Source organism: Lipotes vexillifer, unplaced genomic scaffold (assembly GCF_000442215.2).
Source record: "Lipotes vexillifer unplaced genomic scaffold, Lipotes_vexillifer_v1.1 scaffold213, whole genome shotgun sequence".
In the NCBI taxonomy this organism is placed as follows: Eukaryota; Metazoa; Chordata; class Mammalia; order Artiodactyla; family Lipotidae; genus Lipotes; species Lipotes vexillifer.
Genome location: NW_006780610.1, coordinates 2,426,230 through 2,445,798, shown reverse-complemented (window position 1 = coordinate 2,445,798; position 19,569 = coordinate 2,426,230). Strand labels below are relative to the sequence as shown.

At 41.4% G+C, this 19,569-nt stretch overlaps 1 protein-coding gene across 1 annotated transcript in view; it reads left to right on the top strand.

The window, feature by feature from the left end:
* Window positions 1-19,569, top strand: part of MACF1 (microtubule actin crosslinking factor 1) — a 350,964-nt gene that overhangs the window by 150,869 nt on the left and 180,526 nt on the right. Inside the window, exons 6-10 of the mRNA XM_007453778.1 lie at window positions 17,255-17,421; window positions 18,209-18,321; window positions 18,423-18,529; window positions 18,951-19,070; window positions 19,214-19,309. Coding sequence (XP_007453840.1) covers window positions 17,255-17,421; window positions 18,209-18,321; window positions 18,423-18,529; window positions 18,951-19,070; window positions 19,214-19,309 — 603 coding nt within the window. The remainder of the gene's footprint in view (window positions 1-17,254; window positions 17,422-18,208; window positions 18,322-18,422; window positions 18,530-18,950; window positions 19,071-19,213; window positions 19,310-19,569) is intronic.

Here is a 19,569-nt window from a genome sequence, read left to right as displayed (position 1 = left end):
ACTAATATGTTTTTTGTTTTTACAGATTTGCCTATTCCAGACATTTCATTTAAATGGAATCTTACAATATGTGCTCTTTTGTGTCTAGCTTCTTTCACTTAACGTAATATTCTTGAGGTTCATCTATGTTGTAGCATATATGAGTACTTAATTCCTTTATTGCTGAGGAGTATTCTGTTGTATGGATATGCCATATATTTTGTTTATTCAGCAGTTGATGGACATTTGGGTTGTTTTCATTTTTTGGCTATTATAAATAATGTTGATTTGAATATTTGTGTGGATGTATGTTTTCATTTCTCTTGGCTCTGTCAGGCCCGTCTGTCAGAGAAAACTGCAGCAGCAGCAGTCATATCCAGAGGCTGTCTCTCTTGCCCCTGAGTTGATCGTTTTCAGGAATTCAGTTTGCTTGTATTTCATGAGCAGAATTCAAGCTTGAGCCTTGGGGTGTACATCTGAGAAGTTCCATAGTTCCAGCGCTCTTTGTTGAAGGAGTAGAGGCCTGGTGCCTGCCTGGAGAATTATATTGTAACATCATATTTTTTGCCGATTAAGTGATTTTTCTGGAGTCTGACTGAGTTTCTCTCTCACGCTAACCTCCTTGTCTTGTTTCTTGCTGTGGTGTACAATGGCCATCAGATGGTGCTACAGCTTCACAGTCAGCCTTTGTAAAGGTTTAGGGGAGAAAGAACACCTCCTGCAATTGTGAGGCAGATGGGGCATCAGTAGGGTCTCAGAAGTGCTGTGGAAAAGCTGTTGCTTAGGGGTTCTTATTGCTTTCCTTTGGTGGCGGGCATTTTTCAGTTCTCCAGGAGAGGTGGGTAGGCTTACGTAGAGCCAGGCCGACTATTTCTCTCTGCAGTGTGGTCTGGATCCTTTCGGTATAGAATAAATAGATTTGACCAGGGGGAAACACATATAAGCTCTGTCCTTCCCCTCCATTTGGAGCCCTTTGGATTGTGCTGTTACCTCACCTGTCACACACTATACTAAAAAAACTGGGGTGGGCAAATCCCACTGGCACAACAGGGTGGTTTTTGAATCCAACTTTAGACTTTTTTTTTTAAAGATGAGCTTTAAAGTAATTCCTGTAATTATTTTAAAAAATATTTATTTAAGTAATTTATTTGGTTGCACCAGGTCTTAGTTGTGGCTCGCGAGCTCCTTAGTTGTGGCATGAGAACTCTTAGTTACAGCATGCATATAGGATCTAATTCCCTGACCAGGGATCAAACCTGGGCCCCCTGCATTGGGAGCACAGAGTCTTATCCACTGCACCACCAGGGATGTCCCATCAACTTTTTAGACCTTTAATTCAGACTTCCTGCCCTGCTGCAATTTGAGTAAAAACCATCTGGGCCTCATTTTAGTGACTTCCTCTGTTACTCCCAAAGAGCAACAGTTATCTTTTTGTTTCGGCCCTTGGTCCATGTGAGTCTAGTTGCCAATTCAAAACAGTGGAGTATCTTCCTGTTTTACTTAACTGAGTACAGACTTCCATCCCTGCTGCAGGTAGAAGGCAGTGTAACAAGGGTTTAAAGTTCAAAGTCTTAAACAGGGGTTCATGTTCTGGCTTTGCCACTTTGTGTAGCCTTGAGCAAAGGAATCCACTTTCTTGAACCTCAGTTTCTTTATCTGCAAAGTGTAAAATAATAGTTTTGACTTCATTTGGTTACTGTGGGAATTAAATGAGACAATCTATAGCTTAGCATGGGGTGTGGCACATGACAAATGCTAAAAACATGTTAGCTGTCAGTAGCAGCAGTAATTACTGTTGGACATTCGTGTCAAGTATTGTTCGGCAGAAACGCTGCTTCTCTGTTGTATATGGAAGTTGTATCCTTTTTACCGAGCATCCATATACTGTACTCAAAGCCGATTTCCGGGTTTTTCCTCTGTGTGTCATTGGCCAGCAGAATTAACAGATGTCTCTCTCTCTCTCAAAAGTAGGGAAATAAATGCTACAGGAGACTAGATCTTTAAAGCTTGTGTTTCTTTTTGTAACTATGAGGATTACTCTCTGTTCTCTCTTCTGGTTATAATTTTATTGTTTCTGACCTGAAAAAATCGAGAGTATGTTAATCCTGCTTGATATTTTCTTTTGGACATCTTGGTGCAGCAATTGAAATCAGTTTCACTTCACAGTTTGGGGGCCATAGTCTCCGGCCCTGGTTCCTCTTGGCCCTTCCCTTCCTGGTTGGTACCAGCCGCTGGCTTGCTTTTCCCCTTTCTCCTCCTCCTTCCTTCACGTTACCTTCTCCCAGGGCCTCTTTTCTTTCCCCCTCCCTTTTCCATTTACTCTTACATTCCCTCCCTCCTTCCTGTCCTCCCTAATTCCTCCCCTCCCCTGGTTTCTAGCTCCTTTTTGCTTTCTGTTTGTGTTTCTGAAGGCAGTGCTCCAATTACCTCATATTTGGAGAGAGGAAGCTGTAGCCAATCCGGTTTCTGTCTGCTTTTAGGTCAAGTGATTTCTGAACTGCAGTGAGATGCTTTGAATTTGTCTTGTTGCAGCTCTGAGCCTGTAAGATGGCTGTCTGAATCGGCAGCGGCTGGAAGAGACAGAGAGAGGCGGGGAGGGAGGAAGAATTGGAGGGATCGCCGGCATAGTGCATGTTTTTAAATGTGCATCTAATCCGATGAAGCCAAGGTTGGGATTTCTCTGGGATCCCAGGACTGGCTTAGCTGCGTTTTTGCTGAGATTAGGAGAGGAAAGCAATGGGAAATTCGCTGGGCTGCGTTAAGGAGCCGAAAGATTCAATAGCTGTTCCTGAGAAGACTCCCATATCTCCTAAGAAAAGGGTTCGGTTCAAAAGGAAGCGGAGGGGGAAGAAAACCCCTACTCCAGAGGTCCCTCGTGAGGAAGAACCCTTGCAAGGAACTGGAGTCATCGAAGAGACGGAAACCCTGACGAAGTTAACAGTGAGTCTCCAAAGGGAGGAAGGAGTGGGAGGGGTAGAGCCACCCCCCACAGACATTTTACTGCCTGGGGACTCGGCCCCCGACTCAGGGGTGGGAGATCAGGGAATGATCGTGCAGGTGAAGGAGAGATTCCAGGAGGAGATCCAGACTGCTCAGCTTTTGTTAGAGAATGAGTCATCAGTTGCCAGAGGGGTCTGGGATTCCCTGGAAGAGGGGATGACTGTCATCGCTCACCTGCTGGATAACCCCGCAGAAAGGAGCTGTGAGAAGTCAGTGAGCCAACTGGTGGAATTTCCGAGGACAGCATCCTGCAGCAGCAGGGCTGTGCTGCTGCCTTTGCATGGAGGGACTGCAGTGGAGAAAGATATTCAGCTTGGATTTGGGAGCAGCACTTTCCCCAGGACAGACTGCCCCACCGACACAGGAAATCAAGACCATCTTTCCGACGGGTGGAGTGTAGGGGGAGGAACCAAGGGTATTTTAAGTGCCCCTCAGACAGGTGCCTGGATTGTGGAACGTTCTCCTTCATCACTCCCGGCCCAGTCGAGAGGCCAGAGCTACACAGAGCCTGCCCACGTGGGTCGAGTGCCCCCCCAGGTTCCCAGACTGCCTGCTTCTCAGAGTGATTTATCCATCAGTGGCCTGACTGAGAGCATCTTGCCCTCCTCCTCTGGCTATGGCAGCGATGGGCTGCACTTACGAGGGGTCCAGCCTAAAGATACAGAGCCTGAAAAGAGCTCCACGTCCTTCTCAGAAGAGGATGGCACCCTTTCTTTGGAGGCAAGCCCCACCCCCTTAGGGGGTCTGAAGGAGGTAGGTGGGCATGTTCAAGGGGTAAACAGCGGTTTGTATTACTGGCCTCAAACTTATGAAAGTGGAATGTGGCGAGCAGTGAGGAGCTTAGTGCTGCTTCTCAAACTTTACCTGTTAGTCAAGTACTAGTAGTTAGCGACTGCTGCGCTTGGCAAGCAAAATCTATTTCAGGTCTGCCCCTTGATGCTTGAAACTATCTTGTTGTCTCTGGGGGATCCCTGACTCTGGGTAACCATGCCGCATAATTGCTCGAGCTCTCTGGTGGGGTTATCTCTCCACGTGCAGTGCTAGGTAATACTTAACTCTCAGCAGGTCTGTTTATCAGCATCCCTGCTGTAGGAGGTTGTGGTATGGCACGGAGGTGATGGGGAGGCCTAGCTGACTCCAAAATGAGTGTGGAAGGGGTGAGGGGTGAGGCACTGACTTCCGTGCGCTTGCTCTTCTCCCCTGGAGAATAATGTTCGTATTGGAGCTGATGTAATTCCCCCCCGTGGGGACACTGCTAATGACAACACCCATTCAATATGTGTTTAGGTGGAGAGGCTAGTCCTCCTTTGGCTCCTAATTCCAGCATTAGAGGAGAGGGGCATGGATTTATCCGGAGTTTAGTCCAGAGCTGGGGGGAGGGGGGAGAGAGGGAGTTAGGGCAGTTTGAAAGTTCAAGGCTAGAAACAGTTTGTTTTCTGATTGGACTTGTTTATGGCTCTAACATGTTTTTGTTTGTGAGATATATATTCAGACATAAGTGGGGGTGGTGGTAGTTTTAGGTGGTGGGTGCTCTGAGGGGTCAAGGAGCAAGTGAGAATTCAAGAGCTCTGAACACTGAGAGGGAAGGAGACTCAGCAAGACCTTGGGTGGCACAGGGTCTGGTCTGTCACATAGGGGTGTGATTGTGTAGGTGACTAAAGTTATAATTCATCAGTGACTGAAGAACTTTTATTGGCATGTCAGTCTCTGCAGCAGAAGAAATAAAAACTTAGGCTCCCAGAGCGGCAAGAGGTGGAAGATGGAGCATGGCATTTTCCTTGTTAGGCTGTGGGCAGCTGCCCTGATGTCTGCAGAGCAGACAGTGTGGCCCACCTACAGGTGCCCTGCTAATCATCAACAGTATGAGGCTGAGGAGAGATGTAAATTTTAAGCTGATCTGTGCTTAAAATGACCTTTTGGGTGATGAATTTCCCCCATGGATAGGCCCATTTCAGTGCCCTTTGTTATTATAGAGTTTGGAGATTCCAAACAGTTGGAGGAAAAGATGGCCATTGAAAAATATTTGTTATGCGGTTGGGCAGGAGGCATCCTTGGGCTTTTCCATATAAAAATGTGTGTGCGTGTGCGTGTGCGTGTGCGTGTGCGTGTGTGTTAAAGTGGGAAGGGAGGCAGTGAGGCTGCTGGGGGGTGGGGTGTATTTGAGGTTCATCGGATAAGAGGGGATGTTAAAGTTAGCCTTTATCTTTGTACAGAACAGATGGAGAGTAATTGCGGCAGAACCAACTGCTGAACTGACCGCTCCTTTGATACTCCTGGGGTTAAAGTGAAGCTGTGGAGGCATCACGATGATTTAGGATTTACATGCTCATAATTGGCTGTGAGACTTTCAGAAAGTTTGGAGTGTAAAATGTGAAGGGACTCCTAGTGGAAATCAGTTCTAGATAATGGCCCATAAGTGACTGTGGTGCTTTTGATGTGGGATCTCCACCCTGGAGCGGGAAGGTTCTGGACAACTCTGTGAGGAGTCTCCAAGAAAAGATTGGTGGGAGTAGACTATGATCTGTAGTTTAACAGAATCAACAGCAGTGTGATTCTTGGGCTGTTCAGTATGAGAATCATACTGGTGTGTGGCGTTTTCTGGGCAGCCAGGCTCTACATCCCGTCCCAGCTACCCCTTGAGAGCAGACAAAACCAGACTACTCAGTGATGGCCCAGGCAGAAAAACTAGGTGGCCCGGAGTCAGCTCAGAAGGGTGACACGTCTCTGAGGCTCTGTGTCCATCAGGTGATGCAGGGACCACAGACTGACCATTCTGTATGACAGATAAGAAGTGACTTCTCAAGATAAGTGTGAAATCCCTTCAGGATGAAAGTCCTTAAGGTCACAGGGGCCTCAAACCCTCTTTGGTCTCTGAAGGCATTGTCTTCAGGGAGCTGCCCCCTCCCTGGCAGGCTGTTCACACGGCCTGGGGCCTGGGGACAGTGGCAGCCTGAGAGACAGGGCAGTGTGTTTTGACACTGCAGACCTCCTGTGAAATGTGGATTGAACCATAAGGCGAGAGCATCTGACTGGAGTGAGAGCCCTGGGAGGACACGGGGGTCAGAAGAGCCCACCGCTGCTGGTCACACACCAGCTCCTTCACGGAGACGGGCAGCAGGCACTTCAACAGGGTTGATTTTTTTGTTTGTTTGTTGGTGCTCATTTTGTTTTGTCTTTAACATGTCAGGATTGTAACCTTCTGCAGAAACAGTTCGAGCTTCAGAGTGGTGTCTGTCCTTGGCATAACTCAGGCCGCCTTGTCTCTCCCGTTGATCACTCCAGGGCCTGGTGATGGGAGTGGGGCCAGGCTCCGGCTGCACAGAAACTTGGCAGTGGGATTGTTTCTTTTCAGGATAGAGAGAAATGGGAGCTGATTCTGATGCTTGCTGAGTGCCGGGTTTAGGTAATAGAAGACAGATGGTCTGCTTTTCTGTTCACCTGGTAGAGTTGATTCTTCTCTTGACAGGAAACAGTTAACAAGAGAAACAGGATGACAGGGGCCAGGGGACAAAAATGGTTTTCAGAATAAGTAGACTCGGATTTGGAGCCGGATGGGAGCGAGTTAACAGCAGTTGTACTTTGATGTCAGACAAAGGCCTTCGCTAGTCCATTCCATCTCTCAGGAGGACTCCCTACTCCCAGCTGCCATCAATAGCCGTAATACCTGGCTTAATGGAACAAGGAAAATTGTTGAAAATCCCTTTCTTTTCTCTGTCTTGGCTCCACTGCCAATTGTTAGTGGATTCTGTTGATGGAGAATTGGCTGTATACCATTGCCCTTGCCACAAATCCTTAGATTTCAGGTGAATAGTCAGATAACTCTGGGGCTAGGAATGATGAGAAAGAAATCAGTTGGTATATTATTTTCTGGGCTGAGCCTTTTCAGTTATAAGTATCCCTTTCCCATTTCTCCTCTTTCATTATAGGGAAAGTAGTTTTACTAATATTGGCTTTGTATTACAAGAAGAAAGCAAAATTAACCAGATGATACTATTGGAGGAATGTAGCAGTTAAAGTTACAGTTAGAGCTTCATTTAAGAAAGGAATTTTCTTAAAAAAAAATTTTTTTTAGTTAATTAATTAATTAATTTTTGGCTGCGTTGGGTCTTTGTTGCTGCCTGCGGGCTTTCTCTACTTGCAGCAAGTGGGGGCTACTCTGCGTTGCCGTGCACGGGCTTCTCATTGCGGTGGCTTCTCTTGTTGCAGAGCGTGGGCTCTAGGCGCATGGGCTTCAGTAGTTGTGCCGCATGGGCTTCAGTAGTTGTGCCGCATGGGCTCAGTAGTTGTGGCTTGTGGGCTCTAGAGCGCAGGCTCAGTAGTTTTGACACACGGGCTTAGTTGCTCTGCGGCATGTGGGATCTTCCCGGACCAGGGTTCAAACCCGTGTCCCGTGCATTGGCAGGCGGATTCTTAACCACTGTGCCACGAGAGAAGTTCCTTTCAAAAAATTTTACTTAATTAAAAATATTACCAAAGATTCATTATTTTTCAGGTGTAACAATGGTGTTGTGGCTGTGTTTAAAAAAAAAAAAAAGAGTCCTTTTAGAGATACATACTGACGTGTTTTTGGAGGAAATGATAGTGTGGGATTTGCTTCCTAATAATAGGGGTGGGGTGAAGTGGGTGGAGTGTAGATGAAACAAGATTAGCTATGAGTTGATATGGTTGAAACTGGGTGATGGGTACATAGGAGTTCATAATACCATTCTGCCTTTTTTTGTATGTATTTGATATTTTCCGTTTCAAATGGAAAGTTGTTTTTCTGGGTTTTGATTTGCTTTTTGTTGCTCTTCTCACTAATTTCTTTTGGAAAATGTATTTTTTGTCAAATTGTTATTTATGTTAACATGTAATGTGTTTATTATTATCTTTTTAAAAAATGTTATCCCCACATGTACCTGTGGCAACCACCAATCTGTTCTGTTATCTATGAGCTTTTTTTTTTAAAGATTCCATGTATAAGAAGGATTGTACAGTATTTGTCTTTCTCTGTCTGACTTATTTCATTTAGCATAATGCCCTCGAGATCCAGCCATGCTGTCGCAAATGGCAGGATTTCATTCTTTTTAATGGCTGAATACTATTCCATTGTGTATATGTGCCACAATTCCTTTATCCATTCATCCATTGATGGATACTTCAGTTGTTTCCATATCTTAGCTATTGTAAACAAAGCTGTAGTGAAGGTGCATATATCTTTTCAAGTTAGTGTTCTCATTTTCTTTGGATAAGTACCCAGGAGTAGAATTGCTGGACTGTATGGTAGTTCCATTTTTAAGTTTTTGGGGAACCTCCATACTGTTTTCCAGAGTGGCTACACCAATTTACATTCCTACCAACAGTGCACAAGGGTTCGCTTTTCTCAACATCCTTGCCAGTATATGTTATTTCTTGTCTTTTTTGATAAGAGCCATTCTTATAGGTTTGAGGCAGTATCTCATTGTGGCTTGGGTTTGCATTCCCCTGATGATTAGTGATGTTGAGCATCTTTTGATGTACCTGTTGGCCATCTGTATGACTTCTTTGGAAAAATGTCTATTCAGATCTTCTCCCCATTTTTAAATTGGATTGTTTGTGTTTTTGCTGTTGAGTTGTATAAATTCTTTCTGGATTTTGGATGTTAACTTCTTATCAGATGTATGATGAGCAAATATGTTCTCCCATTCAGTGGGTTACTTTTTCATTTTGTTGATGGTTTCCTTTGCTGTGTAGAAGCTTTTTACTATGGTGTAGTCCCACTTGTTTATTTTTGCTTTTGCTTTTGGTGTCAGATTAAATACATCATTGCCAAGATCTATGTCAAGGAGATTGCTGCCTATGTTTTCTTCCAGGAATTTTATGATTTTAGGTCTTATGGTCAAGTCTTTAATCCACTTTGCATTAATTTTTGGGTATGGTGTAAAACAGTGGTTGAGTTTCATTCTTTTGCATGTGGCTGTCTCGTTTTCCCAACACCATTTATGGAAGAGACTGTCCTTCCCCCATTGTGTATTTTTGGCTCCTTTTTTGTAAATTAATTGAACACATATGCATGGGTTTATTTCTGGGTTTTCACTTCAGTTCCATAAACCAAATATCATACTGTTTTATTACTACAGCTTTGTAATGTTGGAAATCAGGGAGCATGGTGCCTCCGGATTTGTTCTTTTCTCAAGATTGCTTTGATTAATCAGTGTGTGTGTGTGTGTGTGTGTGTGTGTGTATGTGTGTGTGTGTGTGGTTCCATACAAATTTTGGGATTATTTGTTTTATTTCTTTGAAAAATACCATTGGAATTTTGATAGGGATTGTACTGAATCTGTAGATTGCTTTGAGTAGTATGGACATTTTAACAGTAATGATTCTTCTAGTCTATGAGCACAGAATTTCCTTCCATTTATTTGTGTCTGAAATTTCTTTCATTAATGTCTTTTAGTTTTCTATATACAGGTCTTTCACCTGCTTGGTTAAATTTATTCCTAGGTGTTTTATTCTTTTTGATGCAATTATAAATGGGATTGTTTTCTTTATTTCTCTTTCTGATAGTTTGTTATTAGTGTATAAAAATGCAATAGATTTTTGCATATTCATTTTGTATCTTGCAAGCTTATTGAATTTGTTTATTCCAATAGTTTTTTGATGTCTTTAGGAGTCTTTAGGGTTTTCTGTATATAATATCCTGTCATCTGCAAATAGTGGCAGTTTTACTTCTTCCTTTCCAATTTGGATGCCTTTTATTTCTTTTCCTTGCCTAATTGCTCTGGCCAGGATTTCCAATATTATGCTGAATAAAAGTGGAGAGAGTGGGCATTCTTGTCTTGTTCCTGATCTTATAAGAGAAAAGGCTTTCATCTTTCCATCACTGAGTATTATGTCAGCTCTGTCCTTTATTATGATGAAATACATTTCCTCTATACCTGCTTTGTTGAGAGTTTTTATAAATGGCTGTTGAATTTTATCAAGTGCTTTTTCTGTATCTGTTGAGATGATAATACGATTTTTATTCTTCCTTTTGTTAATGTGTGCTATATCACATTGACTGATTTATGGATGTTGAACCATCCTTGCATACCTGGAATAAATCCTACTTGATCATGGTATGCGATCCTTTTAATGTATTGTTGAATTTGGTTTGCTAATATTTTTTTTTAAGGATTTTTGCATCTATGTTCATTGGGAATATTGCCTGTAATTTTCTTTTCTTGTGGTGTCTTTGTCTGGTTTTGTTATCAAGGTAATGCTGGCCTCATAAAATGAGTTTGGAAGAGTTCCCTCCTCTTCTGTTTTTGGAAGAGATTGAGAAGTATTGGTGTTAATTCCTTGAATGTTTGATAGAGTCTATCAGTGAAGCTGTCTGGTCCTGGACTTTGGTTCGTTGGGAGGTTTTTTGTTTGTTTGTTTTTTGTTTTTTGCAGTACGTGGGCCTCTCACTGTTGTGGCCTCTCCCACTGCGGAGCACAGGCTCCGGATGCACAGGCTCCGGACACGCAGGCTCAGCGGCCATGGCTCATGGGCCCAGCTGCTCCGTGGCATGTGGGATCTTCCCGGACCAGGGCACAAACCCGTGTCCCCTGCGTCGGCAGGCAGATCTCAACCGCTGCACCACCAGGGAAGCCCTCATTGGGAGGTTTTTGATTACTGATTCAATCTCCTTACTAGTAATCAGTCTGTTCAGATTTTCTATTTCATCATGATTCAGTCTTTGTAGGTTGTATATTTCTAGGAATTTATCCATTTCTTCTAGGTTGTCCAACTTGGTGTGTAATTTTTCATAGCAGTCTTTTTATGATCCTTGGTATTTCTGTGGTATCACTTGTAACATCTCCTCTTTCATTTCTGATTTTATTTGTCTCCTCTGTTTTTCTTGGTGAGTCTAGCTAAAGGCTTGTCAATTTTATCTTTTCAAAGAACCAGCTCTTAGTTGTGTTGATCTTCTCTATTGTCTTTTTCGTCTTTATTTCATTTATTTCTGCTCTAATCTTTGTTATTTCCTTCCTTCTACTAACTTTTGGCTTCATTTGTTATTCTTTTTCTAGTTCCTTGAGATGGAAAGTTAAGAAAAATAATGGTAGAATTATATAGTGCATATACTGAAAAAGGATTAATGTCCCGAATATATGAAGTGTAGTATAGGTGACGTGGTTAAGAGTGTGGAGCCAGATTGGCTGAGTTTGAATTCCAGCTCTACTACTTAGTAGCCATGTACCTTGGGGCAAGTTACTTAAATTCTCTGTGGCACAGTTTCCTCATTTGTAAATTGAGGATAAGAATAGTGTGTACTCTGTAGGGTTTTGTGAGAATTATATGAGTAAATTCAAGTAAAACACAATAGATGTTTGTTATTAATATTATTATTTAAATAATTCCTATAAATAAACAAGAAAAAGGTAAACACACTAGTAGAAAAATAGGGGAAAGCCCAGGAATAAGCAGTTCACAAAAAAAGAAAACCCAAATGCCTCATACACAGGAGTCTTTCTTACTAGTAATCAAAGATATAAAATTCAAAACAACAACAGGATGCCATTTTATACCCCTCAGACTGGCAGAAAATAAAAAGTTTGAAAATACAGAGTGTAGGTGAAAATGCAGAATGATGGAAAAACCTCTTCACACCCTTGTGGATAGAAGTATAAATTGGTATTGTTATTTGACAGTAGTTTGGCAGTATTTAGGAGAATTTAAAAATGCCAGTAGTCTGTGACCTAGGATTTCCGTTCTAATTGTATTCCCTAGAGCAGCGGTCCCCAACCTTTTTGGCACCAGAGACCAGTTTCGTGGAAGACAGTTTTTCCATGGATAGGGGTGTGGGAGGGGGTGGGGATGTTTCAGGTGGTAATGCGAAATGTGAGCGATGGGGAGCGGCAGATGAAGCTTCGCTCACTGGCCTGCTGCTCACCTCCTGCTGTGCGGCCCGGTTCCTAACGAGCCGCGGACTGGTCTGCGGCCTGGGGGTTGGGGACCCCTGCCCTAGAGAGAACTCCATGACTCTGAACTTGAATATTGAAAGGAGCACCCCTGATCTTTACCTAACTCTTCTGTAGGTAATAAACACAGCTGCCATGAGATCCTTCTGGCCAGGCATTTGTAATGAATTATTGCATTGTGCCCTCACCTGTTTCTTGAATGGAAGTTTTCAAAGTCTGATGCCTTCACTGTAGCGGGATGAAGTCAGCTAGAAACTTCAGGACATGTGAATCAAGTATCTGTTAGTTCATTACATCTAGTTCATTCCCTGAGACTTATGTAGACTTAACAAAGTCCAAACTCCTGAGCCTGGTATTCCAACCCCTCCATAATCTCTCTAATCTTCTCTACTATATCAGTTCCCAGTTTGAGCTTTCATGTCTTTTGTTTTTAATATGCTGAAATTTTAATTTTTAATTTTTAATTAATTAATTAATTAGGCTGCATTGGGTCTTTGTTGCTGCCCGTGGCCTTTCTCTAGTTGCGGCGAGGAGGGGCTGCTCTTCGTTGTGGTGCGCGGGCTTCTCATTGCGGTGGCTTCTCTTGTTGCGGAGCATGGGCTCTAGTCACGTGGGCTTCAGTAGTTGTGGCTCGCGGGCTCTAGAGCTCAGGCTCAGTAGTCGTGGCGCAAGGGCTTAGTTGCTTTGCGGCATGTGGGATCTTCCCGGACCAGGGCTCGAACCCATGTCCCCTGCATTGGCAGGCAGATTCTTAACCACTGCACCACCAGGGAAGCCCTCTTCTTAGATATTAAAACTCAGCATAGATGTTGTCTTATCATCTCTGCAAAGTTCCTCGACACTGCTAGTTTGGGTTACTTGCTTACCTCTATCACAGCATTGATCTCTCTGATTGGTATGTTGTCTCCCCTACTAAATTGCTTGAGCTTGAGGCCCAGGGTTGTGCTCTTGTCTTGAGATACCAAGAACTTGAACACGCTCCTAGAACATAGGTGTTGCTCAAGAAATAACAACAGAATGAGTCAGTCCCATGGGGATTGACTTTTTTTTGTTGTTCTTCTCTCTCGTCCTAACATATGGTGGCTGACATAGTGTGAAGCACTGATGAGATGTTATTCAGTAAAAACTTACTGACTTATTAGGAACTTGCTCAGTTTCTAGATAATGCTTCAGAGAAGGAATTAATCAAGCCATGGGAAGTGTACCTTGAAAGAAAATTCAGGTAGATGAGTTTAGTCTCTGAGATGGTAATGAGGCTGTGCTCTTTCTCCAAATGGTTCCTTTTAAACATCCAGATGAGGGAGAAAGCTCCCTGACACTGAATCTGGAATTCTCCATTTGGGAGATTAAGGTAAAAGCTTTTGCATATCCCAAAGGACAGCACTGTGCAATCACATGTGAATATTACATGAAAAGATGGACAAAAGCCAAATTTAATTATTGAGATGATTGTGGTGATAATCCCATTTTTCTCATCCAGTTCACAATCTAGGAAAGGCCCTAATCCAAACAGGATACTTTTCCTTCCCTTGAGGGATCTAAATATTTCCCTGTCTCATTACAGCTATGTGGAAAATCTGTAGTACAGCGGTTCATTGAACTGTTTCCAATGCAATATACAAAGATATTGTGATTGGCAGACAGGAGATGCCATCGGAGATATTGACTGTGATATTGTGGAGATACAATATCAATTAACTAACTGGAATTTTTTTGGGAGGTAAAGAACCCAAATACTCACATTTCATTTTGCTTATTCAAATTCTGTCCCTTTTCACTTCAACAAATCTATCGCCTGTTCCCAGCAATGTTTTGCCTTAATATGTATGTGAAGCACTAGAGTGGAAGAACTGGGATATGTCAGTGTGGGTGGGCATTTAGCCACTGAAATAAATATCTAGAAATGTTGTTGAGGAGAACTGGCAGAGAATTGGTACTGGTGAGGGGCTGTTTACACTGGACTCACAGGATGATGCTATGGGCAGCATAATCCATCATTGGGTCCTTGGCTTGTTTGCTTATATACATTATATACATTATTTGGTAGGTAAGTTTGCTGTCAATAAAGTAATGTGTCTCAGGATTCTAGGTGGGTCTTACCCCCAAATACATTTATTTCTTTATTTTTTTGTTTATTAACCAAGTGATTATTAATTGAAACATGTTAAGTGTCCACCATATGACCAGCACAACACTAGGTGCAATACAGAAGGACCTTGATCACTGAGTCTCAGAGATGCATCCCAGCTTCTGCTGGGACATATCCTGTGTTGAGGAGCTCTCCTTCATAGCAGCTGCTATGATTTTAGACCATTCTGATAGTTAAGATGTAGTATCAGCACCTCAGGAAACCTAGTCTTGGGGAGATATTAAATAATAAAAATACATTAAATAATAGCCAGTAATGCAAGATAGCATTTAATTGATGATACAGACTGACAGTGCTGTGGGAGTTAGACAGCAGTAACTGAAGGAAAACCACCATTTATACAAGGAAGAGAGAAGAGAACTTTGTCGAGCTTAGCCCCGTGTTTGGGCTGGGCACTTCACTGTATAATATCGTTGATTGTCACAGCTATCCTGAAAAGGTAATAGGTGTGATTCCCACTTTACAGATGGTATAACCAAGGTCCAGCTTGTAGTTGGTGAACTTGAGATTCAACCCTAGGCTTGTGTGGAATCAAAGGCATGCACTTTTCTCCTCTCTCAGACTGACATTTCTTCAAAGTAGGTCCTGTGCTAGATTTTGGGAGGTTTCTTAAAATAACTTTTTTCTAAATATAAAAATATACATAATGTAGAAAATTTGAGAAATATAAAAATCATCTATAATGCTACCACTTAGAGATAACTATGATTACTAGTTTGGTGTATATACACATACATATATGCATCTATCACATACATTATGCATATATATGACTATTACTTAACTATATATTGTATATTTTTCATGTAAAATCAGTGTTATTATATATTATTTTGTTTGTATTCTTTTTCTTTTTGTAAAATATGGTGATCATTTTCCTATTATTAACATTTTCTAAAGCATATCTTTTTTTTCTTTAAATAAGATTTTTTATTGGTAATAAAACCAGCAAACTTTATATGGTAGAAATATCTCAGAGTATTTTTACACTAGAGGAAGACTTAGCAAAGGCAGCCAGTTTATTTGACAACACATTTCCTTTTTTATTTTATTTTATTTCATTTTATTTGTTTATTTTTCCTCATCAGTTATTTCTTTTTTTTTTTTTACTAAAGCATACCTTTTGAAGTGCTACAAAGAATTCTACCATGTATATGTACTATAATTTATAACCAATCAATCCCTTGTTAGAGTTTAAGCTCTTTATAGCTTTTTGCTATAAAATATTTATCATATTTTGATAAGCATTCTTGTGACATATTTAAAGTGTACATCATGGTGATTTGATACCCAGGCAGACCTTGTTTTATTGTGCTTTACAGATACTGCATTTTTTACAAATGGTTTGTGGCAACCACACGTTGAGCAAGACTGCTGCCATCATTTTTCCAACAGCATTTGCTCACTTCTTGTAATATTTCAAACCCTCCACCAGCAAAAAGATTACAACTTGCTGAAGGCCCAGATGATGGTTAGCATTTTTTAGCAATGAAGTATTTTTTAATTAAGGAGTATACATTGTTTTTTTAAGACATAGTACTATCGCGCATGTATTGATAATACAGTATAGTGTAAACGTGACTTTTATATGTACCGGGAAACCAAAACATGTATGTGACTCACTTTATCGTGATTGATATCTCCTCTATTGCTGTGGTCTGGAACTGAACCTGTGGTACCTCCCAGGTGTGCCTTTGTGTATATATTGAGAAAGGATTCCCACCTCTAGTTAACTACCAACACATCCATTACCTCACATTTTATTTTGTGTGTGAGAACATTTAAGTTCTACTCTCTTGACAGATTTCAGTTATACAGTACAGTGTTATCAACTGTAGTCACCTGTCTTTTACATTAAATCCTCAGACCTTATTCAACTTATAGCTGAAAGTTTATACCCTTTTTCTATCCTCTCCCTACTTCCCCCACCACTATCCCTTGGCAACTACTATTCTACTCTGTTTCTATGACTTTGACATTTTTTCTTTTCTTTTTTTTTAGATTCCACATATAAGTGATATCATGCAGTATTTGTCCTTGTCTGGCTTATTTCACTTAACATAATGCCCTCAAGTTTCATCCATGTTGTCACAAATGACGGGGTTTCCTTTTTCATGGCTGAATAATATTCCATTGTATATACCCAGCTTTTGCTGGGCACTTAGGTTGTTTCCATATCCTGGCTATTGTGAATAATGCTGCAGTGAACATTGAGAGTGCAGATATCTTTTCGATATCTTGTTTTCATTTCCTTTGGATGTACCCAGAAGTAAGGTCTCTAGATCATATGATAGTTCTGTTTCTAATTTTTTGAGGAATCTTCATAGTCTTTTCCAGAGTGATTGTATCAATTTATAATCCCACCAAGAGTGCACGAGTGTTCCCTTTGCTCCACATTTTTACCAATACTTGTTATGTTGTCTTTCTGATGACAGCCATTCTAATAGGTGTGAGGTCATAACTCATTATGCTTTTGATTTGAGTTTCCCTAATGATTAGTGATGTTGAATACCTTTTCGTGCACCTGATGGCCATTTGTATGTCTTCTTTAGAGAAATGTCTATTCAGATCTTCTGCCCAATTTTAAATCTGATTGTTTGTTTTTTTGCTTTGAGTTGAATGAATTCTTTGTATATTTTGGATATTAACCCTTTATCAGATACATGATTTGTAAATATTTTCTCCCATTCCGTAGGTTGCCTTTTTGTTTTGTTGATGGTTTCCTTTGCTGTGCACAAGCCTTTTACTTGGGTGTAGTCCCAATTGTTTGTTTTGCCTTTGTTGCCTTTGCTTTTTGGTATTGATAAACATTCTTGTATAAAATTTTTTGCACATTTCTCTGATGACTTCCTATCAAGTGTATGTGTATTTTAAGACTTATTAAAAACCATCCTCTAGAGAAATTATGCCCTTTATACTCTCACCAGTGGCAATGTATGAGAATACCCAATTTCAGATATTCTTTGCAATACTGAGTAGTATCATTAAAAAAAAAAGAAAGAAAAGCGATTCAATTTGACAGGTAAAAAAGTGACCTCTCAAAATTTTACTTTGCATTTCTTTGACTACCAAATAGGGTGAATATATGTTGGAGTTGTCATCTTGAAATGCTGCCAGCCTTGGATCTCCCTCTTCTTCTAAGAGCCATAATGTATGAAGAGAAGGTTAAAAGGCTTCATCTTATTTATACTAAATTACTTCATATCCTATCTTTTGGCAGATCTCTGACATCTATATTAGTGGAGAATCAGGGGACATGTCAGCTAAGGAGAAGCTGCTCCTGTGGACCCAGAAAGTGACAGCTGGTTACACAGGAATCAAATGCACCAACTTTTCCTCCTGCTGGAGTGATGGGAAGATGTTCAATGCACTTATTCACCGATACAGGTAAATACAGTGGAGTTTCAGTGGGCCTGGAGAGGCTTCTTCTCATCTCTTGTTTGTAATCAGCTGTAATGCCACATTTCCCCTCAACCAACAATCCAGGCTCTGATTCATTTTATTTATTTTAGAAAGGAATATGTATTGAACTCCTGTTATTCCAGGCACTGGGCTCATATAGCAGTGAAGAAAACAGCTAAATTCTTGCCCTCGTGGAGCTTACTTTTCAGTGGGGAAGATAGGCAATAAACAAATAAGTGTATGCTGTCTTACAGTGGTGAGTGCAGTGGAGGGAAAGGGAATGATGGAGCTTGTGGCATTTTGGACAGGGTGGTCAGAGGTGGTCTCTGATGAAGATGTTGGAGCAGAGTCATGGATGAGGAGTAGTGGGCCATGCAGGTCTCTAGGCTCAGCATGTTTCACTCAGAGGAGATAACAAGTGCAAAGGGCCTGTAGTGGGGTACTTGCTTGGAGTGGGTGAGGAAGATAGGAATTCTGAATGACGAAAATCAAAATTTATTGTACTCTTAGTGGTCATAAACACTCATAGGGAAAGTTGATACCTTTCCCTTGAAATCCGACAAACCTACTATTATGTAAGTTTAGAATTATGGAGCACTGGGCTCCTGGAGTGTGATTAAAAATGGGACTAGTGCGCCTCTAAACCTCTTGCTTTCTCTCTAACTCATCCAGTGTTTTTCAGCTCTGAGTACTTTTAAGAGGGTTTCTTTGTGTGAACTCCCATGTGCTATGTAGCTGGGGGCCTTTCATATACCTTGGTGGACTTTTACAGACCTGACCTGGTAGATATGGAGAGGGTACAGATCCAGAGTAACCGAGAGAATCTGGAACAGGCTTTCGAAGTAGCAGAAAGACTGGGTGTCACCCGGTTACTGGATGCAGAAGGTGAGAGCTGACTGAAGTTGATGATGTTTGACATATATTCATTATTCCTTCCCCCCTCGGGTTCCTTTGTTCTAAGAAATTTCTTGCCTTTTGTCTCTCAGATGTGGATGTGCCATCTCCAGATGAAAAGTCTGTAATCACTTATGTGTCTTCTATTTATGATGCCTTCCCTAAAGTCCCTGAGGGTGGAGAAGGGATCAGTGCTACGGTAAAAGAACACTCTCCTGAAATGCCTTCTGGCTATGATTTGTTTGGGTGGAACGTATTGATTAGAGTAGGTTTCTTAAGCACTCAGGGTATACAGAGTACTTTTAAACAGAGCAAACTGAATGCACATCATCTTTATACATGGTTATTGTCCTTGGTCTGTGGGAATGAGTCTAGATATCACTAATTTTGCAGTGTCCAGCATAGGCTATTCTAGGTGTCAGGAAATTAAATCCCATCTTGAGAGTCCTTGAGGAGCTTTGAAACTGGGACTCTGAGCATTAAACTGAATGGCGGTGTCTGTGTAGGCAATTAGAGGAAAAGATTTTATGTGGTTTGGGATGGCCTGAGCTACTTTCATCCTGTGCTTGTCTTGCATACTGCTAACCAGAAGGTGTGTGATATCTACCTTTTGGCAATAGGAAGTAGACTCCAGGTGGCAAGAATACCAAAGCCGAGTGGACTCCCTCATTCCCTGGATCAAACAGCATACAGTACTGATGTCAGATAAATCTTTTCCCCAGAACCCTGTTGAACTAAAGGTAAAGTCATGGACTTAAATTGTTTTTTGTAAATTCACTCTGGGGAGTAAGTCTCAGAGCTTGTTGCTGCTGGCTCCTGGGTGAGGTGGTATGAAAAATTAGACTGGTTGCTTGCATTCATTCACCAAATATTAATTTTGTAGGCACTTTATAATCAATATATACACTTCAAAGAAACAGAAATTCTGGCCAAGGAGAGAGAAAAAGGAAGAATTGAGGAATTATATAAATTATTAGAGGTAAGGAAACTTATCCTTTGCTTAGACTTAGGGTGTGCTGGTGTGCTCTTTGTTGCTTCTTTGTTAGGCAGATTCCCTGCATCTTCTTCCGAACCTTCATTATAATAGCAGTATTCTCAGGGTGACAAATCGAGCATCACTCTTAGGCTGCTCTTGAAAATATACGGTAAAAGGGAAGTATCAGCCATCTCTATTTTTTAAAGGGCCTGTTGAAAAATGGCATACAGTTATTCAGAAATCTTGAGTTTTACATGTTTTCC